Below are 10308 nucleotides of genomic sequence, written 5' to 3'. Positions count from 1 at the left end.
AATGTCGAAAGACACTGGTACCATTGTGCAGAACAGTCAATGATGGAACTGGTTGAGGCTCCATTAAGAAGGAAGAGCACACTTTTCTTCCTTGACAAATAATCAGCTAGACTTGCCAGCCAATATCTGACTTATGGTATTATAGCCGTGAGCAAAAAGATGTTTATAAGTTTTCCATTTTAAATCTGGTTTCAGACGTTTAATTATAGAATCACAGTTACGTGTCTTAAACAAGCTACACAGGAAAAACCGCTTTGCTTGAATATTCAGTGATTAATCCCAATTACTCATAATTGTTTCAAATATGTTACGGGAAACACGAATTGTTTTGTTGTTTGCAATGGTATTGGGTCGAAAACAGTTTTTATTGAAAAAGTGTTGTCCGGAGAACTTTCATGTGAAAACTACATGTGTTATAAATACTATTGAGAATAAGAATTTCTCTGATGTACCAGTGTACAATGTTAACGAAGACAACTCGGATTTTCAAGTTAAACAGAAATTTAACAGTATGTTTCGTGTGGTTGCTAATGCGTCTATTACTCCTGGAAAAGAAATAACTAATGCTCAATTGTATGTTGTAAGTAAAATCGCCAAATTTTAAAATCTAAATTTGATTTCTGAATAAAAACAAGGGTCGGCAACGCACCCGCTGAAATGGGTGTTTCTGGGCTGCGATGACTGCCCTTTTAGGCTTAGTAAAGTAGCATTTAATCAATTCAATGAAACATATATAACATACATAAACATATTTATAATACGACCAGCTGATCCGGCAAACGTCGTTTGCCATGTATATCATTTATAATAAAAAATAGGGGTTGATCGTAAAGGGGTGAAAATTAGGGGTTGTATGTATTTTTTAATGCTGTATCATAAAAATATAAAAATTATCTAAAAATTAAATTAAATATATTTTTATTAATTAAAAAAAATATATGGGGTTGACTACCCTTAAATTTAGGGGGATGAAAAATAGATGTTGTCCGATTCTCAGTTATACCCAATATGCACACAAAATTTCATGAGAATCGGTCAAGCCGTTTCGGAGGAGTTTAACCACAAACACCGCGACACGAGAATTTTATATATTAGATAAGGGAATCTAATATAGATTCCCTTTAACGTAATTTAAAAACAGAAGCATAAAATGGTAATTATGTTTTATAGGTAACTTTTATTCAACTTTTTGACATGAGGCAAGAAAGATTAAACAATTTTGTTCGTCAAACAAATTTGTGCAGCAACAGTTCGTCAAAATGTATTACCAATACAACTATTCATCATTATATTAATTTTCTACACCGAATCAAATTAAATAACTAAAAAACATTCAAAATTCCGATTCTACAAGATCGCCGGTCTATATTTCTTTTCAGAATGGCTTAATAATTACGGACAATGACGTCAAAAAGCCATCAAGCTTTTGTCTAGACTATAAAGAAAATGGCAACTCTACTGAAATTGGCTTTTGGTTAATAAATAATGGAACACAACATCAAGAGAAGCCAGTAAAAGATTTAGAACAATCCTACATATCTAGTAAGTATAAAGGTTTAAATCCATTTAAATAACAAGTGAAAAATTAAATAATAACTGCACGTTTGATGCAAGATGGTGCGACACGTCATTGTCCTACGTGCCTTAACCTTAAAAACTTAACAATTTAAATTCCTTTAATTCTACTATATAAGGCAGTTTGTAAATCAATTTGCAAAACAAACGCGGTTTGATTTGCGCGACAATTTCATACCACAGATCCATCCGCGCGAACAGCGTGACTCATTTGTCGCTTAATGTTTTTAATTGTTAATTGAAGTTCTTTTGGCGCGTTATGGAAAAATGATGAGAATAAATTTTTACGATGCGCGCGCACACCGCCACAAAAAACCGACACACTGTAGTTAGCTATAGTCAACATTTTAGTTTTTTTGAAGTTATACTTTTTTTGGTGCGTTAGGGAAAAATGAAGAGAGTAAATTTTTCCATTGTTAGAGTCGTTTTTTTCTACAAACACAAAGTAAAGCTAAAGATAAAAAAATTAAAAAAAACCCATCTTTTTTTTATCCACTGTTTCTTTCCTTCTCGTCGCGTCATATTGCTGTATATATTCGTTTTCTGAACAATTAAATGTTAAAAATCAATATTCTAAACACCCATCCTACCTACATAAAAAGAATTCAGTGGCGCGACAAAGTTTAAGGTCTTCTGTGCCGTCACACACGCCGTCGACTTTTTGGGTCCAAGACATGCCGGTTTCCTTACCTTCCTTCGTTTCCTACACCGTACGAGCAAGTCTTAAATGCCCACATAGACAGAAAGTCTATTTGTGTACAGCCGGGAATGAAGGAAAGCCACTAGGCCAACACTGCTCTGTTCATACAAATACATAGATAAAATGTAAACCTCTTATTTCATACATTACAAGGAAAACCTAACTATTACAAATTCCTCAGTTTAATACAAACTATTTACGTAACACAGTCATGTATCCACACCTTCAGATTATAACACAAATTACTAGCAAATAGATATATTTAATATAACTAAAAATGCTTAAAATATAACACATAACATAACATAAAAACTCTGGTATCCTTTCTTAGATAAAATGGTTTTGTTATTCCTCTTTTATATTAAATATATTATAACGATCAATGCATCTTACAATTTATTATATGTATATTGTATGTTTTTTTTTGTATAATTAGGTATTAATAATTGTGTTTTATGTTTATGTTTGAATGTGAATTCCGTTTTTGGCTCTTGTGTATAATGTAATTGTTCAGATATTATAAAATAAGTAGCTGTAGGAATACTTATAAACATATAAATAAGTCAACCATAAAGTTGTCAATTTTTGTTTCAGTTACTGCATTATTGACATCATGTGTGTTTCTCTCATTGACAATTCTGGTATATGTTTTTCTACCAAAGTTACGAAATCTGAAGGGCAAAATCCTTTTATCGTGTGTTATCAGTCTTCTTGGTGCATTTCTAGCATTGGCGACCATGCAAATAGTGGATATAAGTGGTGCTACAGTACCACCGAGCTTTTGCTACAGTTTTTGTAAGTAGTTATTACATGTAGGTATAATAAGTATCTTAATCTGCTAACAATTAATATTTCAAAAACATCTTATGAACCTAATATTCAGGGCAACAAATAAAATCATTGCTATCTTTCAACCGCTTAAAGTTCAAGACGTAGAAGTTACTAATAAAAAAAGGGAGAAATATCTGGGTCTTAGAATGGATACAAATTTAAAGTGAAACTTTCATATATCACACATAATTACCAAACTAAAATCACTTATAGGCAGATTTTGGTCAATATCAAAATGCATTCAAAAACAAAATTTCTGAGATACAAATACTTGTAATAAATTAATAAAAGCGCTATTTAGATACAACTTTTTAACACCTACTAATAAAATCTACCAAGAAACCAACATTATGAAGATTAAACAACTATATGTTTATAGCACCTGTATCTTAATTTAAAAAAATTAAATAACTCTCTCCATAGTAGCTTATCATTTAAAAAACTCAAATACACTACTACACACAATATTCGTCGAGCTAGTTTGCTTATCTTGCCGTCTCCGCGCACAAATTTTTGCGTACTAATTATTAGAAGAAGTCTATTAAGTATGAGGGTGTGCAATTATTTAATCAATTACCGTCTAAAATTCGTAATATTAGCGTGTTTAATCAATTCAAAAGGGCGTTAAAGATACATATTAGAATGAGCCTAGTAGACTTAAATTGGGACGGCTGATGGCGACGCGTATCTCGTTCGTATATTATATTGTATATTTTTTTTTTGTAATGAGAAATAAAGTTCTTTAAACTTTATTATAGGCTTGTACATACATGGAGTACAGTTACGTTCTAAGTAGCTTGGTATGTTAGCGTTGTGTGGAGATGTGGGGACTCTCTGCAACGGAAAAGGCCGGGCTTACTTGCGAGCCTTTTGGCAGTGTCAGTTGACCTAACATTAGATGAGCTTCCTACCAATATGCCTCCTGGTTTATAGTCAAAAATAAACTTTGTTAATACCTGCCTATTCTTTTATTAGTTGTTAGCTAAGGGCCACTCTCAGTCTTGTCAGGTTTTGATTTTGTATCATGAGTTCATAGGCCACTTTCAAGAATATCACGTAATATTACCCTGCCGGAATTAGTATTTTTATTAAACGCAATACAGCAAGGAAATGCTGCCAGCGTTAAAGGTACACTGCCACAGGGACCAAAGTTTTTAAATACGTTTTAATTTTCTTTTTACTAATTATTTTTATTATTACTATGTAGGTTAAAATTGTAATTGTTATGTTTAGGTTTTATTAAAGGATTAAACTATCTATTTTTATCGACTTTTAATGGCACAAAACAAAGTTCTATCACGGCTCACCGGTTTAATCCTGTGATTATTAAGTTGAGATGCTTTTAATTTGTGTGTTACCTTTATATATTTTTCTTCAACATGTTAAAACGTGATACTAGCTATACATATACATAGATACATAAGTATATAATAGCTTTTTATGTATTTTACCATCGATAAATACAATAAAATAAACATTTGAAATCTAATAACTTTTATATCACACGACATTTTAAATATTTTAAATATAACTCTGTTCTTTTACAGTTTCTTTTTTTTATTTTTTCATCCTGTCGAGTTTCTGTTGGATGAATGCTTTATCTTTCATGATGTGGCGAGATTATCGGTAAGATGTTAGAACATAATTACAGTCGACTTTCGATAATTTGACACTCGTTAATTTGAATCTCTCGATAATGAAATTTTTTTTCCGGTCCCTTGAAAAATACTCGATAAATTGAATAATGATAATAATTGGTCCCTTCTGTAATTTGAAGTTGAAAAAAAATTATCTTGCTCGCCAACATGCGATAATTTGAAATCCGGTCTTCCCTACTCTCTATAATTTGAAGCGTTTATCATGCACATACCTGTCGTTTGTTTACATAAATGTTAATTGTTAATACATAATAAGAATATATAAATAATAAGTAACAAATTTTGATCAAATTCTTATTTCCTTCCGTCGCCTCTCCCCCTCGTGGTTATTCAAACACTTGTTATCTTGAACTCTTGATAATTTGAAATTTATCTCTGGTCCCTTGAGTTTCAAATTATCGAGAGTCGACTGTAGTTTAATTTTAATTTTGTACCATATGTTCTATTAAAACCTTCTGGGTATTGTTTATTTTATCGCTTCCGTGAGCATAAAAAATAAATTTGATTTTAATTATAAACACGATGAATGTAACGTACAGCCGGACCTGATACTATTACAAATAACATAGCGCGTGTCACATTTGTGACCGCTTACAAAGCTATTTCATACATAACTCAAACTCAAACTCAAACTCAAAATATCTTTATTCAAGTAGGTAACTAAGTACACTTTTGAATAGTCAAGTTAAATTAATCGTAAATTTACATTTACTACCAGTTCGCAAGTCAAGGGCGTAGAGCGGGTAAGAAGAACTGGCAAGAAACTTTCCGCCACTCTTTTTAATCGCCAAGTATTGTCATACAAATTGTTTGAACTGGAGCAATTCAATCCCAAGGATTAGGATCATTTAAGTAGTCCTCAAATTTATAAAAAGCTTTGTTGATTAATTTTCGTTTAACGAGGACTTTGAATTTATTTAGTGATAATTCTCTAATTGCGCTTGGGAGTTTGTTGTAAAAACGAATACAATTTCCATATAAGGAGTGATTTATCTTTTGGTGCCTGGTTGGTCGTACACTCAAATTAGTTCTATTGCGCGTATTATACTGGTGAAAGTCACCATTTGTTTTAAAATCGTTTATATTTTTTTGGACATACAACAAGGCTTCAAGAATATATTGACCAGATAGTGTCATAATATTTAATTCCTTAAACTTATTCCGTACCGACTCCCTCGGAGAAACACAACAAATACCCCGAACAGCCCGCTTCTGCAGCACAAATATGGATTGAACCTCTGCAGCAGCACCCCACAATAAAATGCCGTACGACATAACGCTATGAAAGTAGCTATGATACACAATTTTAGCCGTGTCCTCATCAGTAAACTGTCGGATTACATTCTACATTCGTTCAGAAAAATATTTCATTTTGATATTATATGAGGTACCTTCAACGGGCTATGAAACTTTTCATCTATTTTTAAAAACTGAAGGAAGAGCTTATTAATTGGTAGCGTATCTTTTTTAGCAAGTAGGATCAGGCCTTACATGCCTCCCAAACTGAAAAAACTATTCCTTCGCTGATTTTATAAGTATCCTTTTCCAGGCGCATGTTCGATCGAATGCCGAGAGCTAACAATCGAGAGATTGAAAATAAACGCTATAAGAATTATATTGTCTATGCTTGGGGAGTGCCTATGATTTTAACGATTCTACTAAATGTGTTAGATCACGCAGGACTAGAGCGTTTTTCGTGGTTCATGGTACCAAATATTAAAAAACATGGATGCTTTTTACTTGGTAAGGCTAATGTTCGATTGCATACGACGACTTAAGATATTTTATTTATAAGCTGTAATTTATTTGATGATATATAGAAATGCATGTTTATCTATTCTAGAATAGTATCTCTGTATGTTTACGAGTATTCTTACTGACTCATTTATAAATTTCTTCAATTGAACAACAGAATACCGAAGTTTTTTTTTCGGTTTCAACAATAATTGTCATCCAATGTTATTCCAAGTTTGAAAATAACAAACGGTTTTTTTTAATATTTTACAGAACACAGAGAAAATAAAAATAGGTAAAAAAACTTTTTAAGTTAAACGGTTTTATGTTAAACATACATTGCAATGTTTAAGATAAATGTACTAAAAACCAAAAAATAATAAAATAGATACAGTCGTGGGAATTATAAACATATGCATAGACTAGACTAAAATAAAACCGTGGGGCACGTCAATTGTCTACAAATTATCGACTTAATGTGCGATAGAAGAATCGTTTAATTCGTCGTTAAAATAGGCAGTTGGCCCGCAGACGTCCTGAAATTACTTACTATTTTCTTGCTCATGGAAATTCCAATAGTTATACACTCCATGTAAATAAAAGAGATGTTTCAACTAGTTTATCGTTGGACATTCACACTGCTGGCTGGCGAGGAATCGTTTCACTGCTCGTAGTTTGTCTTTAATCGACAAAACATATGATAAAAGTACTACTCGCTCACCACTATGAAACCCTAAAACTCGCTTATAATCGAGCTTGCTAGCTTGTTTCCACATTCTAGCCCTACTTATCACACGTCCATCGTTGTCGGTTGAACAACTGCCTAATTATAGTGTAACATTACAAAACAAACATTTTAATCAACGATTGTAGACAATTGACGTGCCCTACGGTTTTATTTTAGTCTAGTCTATGCATATGTTTATAATTCCCACGACTGTATCTATTTTATTATTTTTTGGTTTTTAGTACATTTATCTTAAACATTGCAATGTATGTTTAACATAAAACCGTTTAACTTAAAAAGTTTTTTTACCTATTTTTATTTTCTAGTTTTTAGTTTTTATTTCGCATTCTGTTTAATTCATTTAGTGCTTCATTATTGCAAGGTTCCTTGCCAGTTAGTTTATATAAATAAATCAATTCTATAATATAAATATAATATATATTTAATTAATAAAATAGATACGGTTTTTAATATAATGTTATATATATATTATATAATAAAAAAATAAATATTATATAATATTTATTTTTTTATTTTATTTATTTAGTTTATTGTATTGTCACCAAAATCCAAAGTGTATACAAAATTTCAGATTAATCGGTTGACAGGAAGAGGGTGAAATTTGAATTACTAAATTTGACCCAAGAATAAAACAAACGGGGTGAGCTAAATAAAACCGTTTAAAAACAGACAGCTTTTAGCTCTGTTCTCTAACGCTTAAAGATTAGGCAGCAAGAAATTAAAATATGAACATAAAACATTTAGATAAAAAAAAGCGCGCGATCATATATTATAGTAATTTGATAAGAGATTCTTACAGATAAAGAAATAAAGAATATGCAGTGCATGACACAGACTATGTAACGTTGATTTAGGGAAACTTTGAGATTATAGATAAAGAATAAATATTGTATGGAAATAATTATTGATATTTTTACAGGATATGAAAGGCTACTTTACCTCGATTTGCCTAGGCTGTTATTGTTAATAGGAAATTGGTATTTCTTTATTATAACGGCATATAATATATGGGGAACGTTCAACGACACTAAAATTCTAAACGAGTCTGCATTGTCTTTAAAAAAACTGTGAGTACCATCACACAATGTCAATAAGTATTATTTCAACAAAACAATCAATTTGGATTGGACGTGAAACTGACGTACGCACACTAATAACATTACAGGTTATTAGTGTATGTAAGACTATCTGTTCTGATGGGAATTTCGTGGGTGCTAAAAATAGTCACATAATACATATCTATAAAAGAGACGCTCTAATACATCTGCCCTATTCCCCATTTGCCCCATTTATATGTGCCCCTTTCCTCGTGTGCCCCATATCATAAGGGGACGTGAGCATTCCTGGAAAGCATGCTAATCTCAGTATATTCATTCAGAAACCGTTTTTAAAACCTTATTCGGTTAAATATTATATTATTTTACAGGTTATTAGTGTACGTAAAACTTTCTGTTCTGATGGGAATTTCGTGGGTGTTAGAAATTGTCGCGCACCTCTTGCCGCCTTCACATCTACATCCAGTTTGGATCGTGGTTGATTTATACAACGGGTTCATTGGCGTCGGCTTCTTCATGGTGCTCGTATGCAAAAAGAAAATATGGAATTCACTCCGACTAAGATGGTATGTAGGTTAGATTTCTTGTGCCCATTAAATCGTAAAGATTATATTTGAAATCTTTTTATATTACGGAAATAAATTTTATTGATATTTTCATAATACTTTTTGTTACAGGCAACACAAAGGCGCTTATAATACTGGTTATTACTCGACTAGATCTAAATCATCAACATTACAACAATCTCAATAAAAATTACGGAAGATCTAGATTAAATTTTTTTAAATTATAAACTACTTATGAGAGTGTGTAGAAGTATGTTTTAGAAGTAGGACATTGCTTGCCCGCTCCTAAGGATATCGATTACATTTCAGATGGATTAAAAAATTAAATTTCGATTAACTTAAATCTTTTATATATAACTAATATATTTTTCTTTAAAGAAACTTTAAAATAACAGCAGCACTTCGAACTTCACTACTCCAATAGAAGAAAACGATACAGCTTACATTCATAAGTACTACAATCTGCAAATACGGCGCCGTAAAAACACATTTCTCCGCATTTTATTAATTATTATCGTTTTAGTCTTTGATATTGACACTCTCTCTTTAATTAAACTGCCTGTAATAACTTTCTCGATTATTTTTTTTCCAAATTTTGGAATCAAATATAGCCTATGATTGACAATCAACCAATGTAGAATAGAATACTACTATTTTATTATTTTTAGAAGACACTTGCATTTTTTAAATACATCTCTTTTAATAATAAGTGTGTTTTGAGTTTGTGTTAAATGTGTATTCCGTGTTTAGCTAATATGTATTGTACGACTATTAATGTTAAACGTATAAGTGATCACTGAGTTTCAAAACATGTCCTCTAAATTAAACGCCATGTGCAACGGAACTTCCAAATTAGTAGTCAATCGTTAAAATAATGTAGCGGTGTATATGTTAATAATTAAGTAATAATAATTATTATAATTTACATGTATCGACGAAATATTGTTTCAATAAAACTTAAATTTATTATATTTCTATAGGTAGTCTTTTAAAATTTTTTCTTATGCTAGTTTATGCTACGCTATGTTTATTCCACTATAATATTTATTTTTGTTGAGCATACAATTTAGTGGAGAGTAGTAACTATCTCTGTATTTACTATATTAATTTACTCTTTGGTCTGCCATCTGTGGAGGAATTACCACAGCCGAAACCGCTAGTTTATATTATAGAAGTAACTTTGCATTTGGAAGATTATATTATATGATTAATATAATATACATTTTGACGTGAACCATTATAGATTTTCCTCTTTATTCATAAAAATGATAGACAAAGAGCCATGAAGAGCCAGGAACAGAACTTGTTCCTGGCTCATATGTGTGTATTTTAAACCGCAAGTTTACATAAATTAAAATCCTTGTGATATCTAAGTTTTTATGTGCTTTATTACTTTGCCATAAACAACCTACAGACTGCCTGCAAGTTTCTTTGAACTTAA

At 31.3% G+C, this 10308-nt stretch overlaps 1 protein-coding gene across 1 annotated transcript; it reads left to right on the top strand.

Moving 5' to 3' along the window:
• The first annotated feature begins 235 nt into the window (after positions 1–235).
• LOC125049137 (G-protein coupled receptor Mth2-like) lies at positions 236–10243 on the top strand. Its single transcript, XM_047648259.1, has 8 exons — positions 236–580; positions 1380–1542; positions 2870–3070; positions 4654–4732; positions 6314–6507; positions 8166–8313; positions 8673–8867; positions 8979–10243. The coding sequence occupies exons 1-8, from the start codon at positions 305–307 to the stop codon at positions 9052–9054; spliced, it is 1332 nt and encodes a 443-aa protein (XP_047504215.1). The 5' UTR covers positions 236–304; the 3' UTR covers positions 9055–10243.
• Positions 10244–10308: the final 65 nt, after the last annotated feature.

This window comes from Pieris napi, chromosome 4 (assembly GCF_905475465.1).
Source record: "Pieris napi chromosome 4, ilPieNapi1.2, whole genome shotgun sequence".
Taxonomy (NCBI): Eukaryota; Metazoa; Arthropoda; class Insecta; order Lepidoptera; family Pieridae; genus Pieris; species Pieris napi.
The sequence above is the reverse complement of the archived record's forward strand: the minus strand, read 5'-3'. Positions and strand labels throughout refer to the sequence as shown.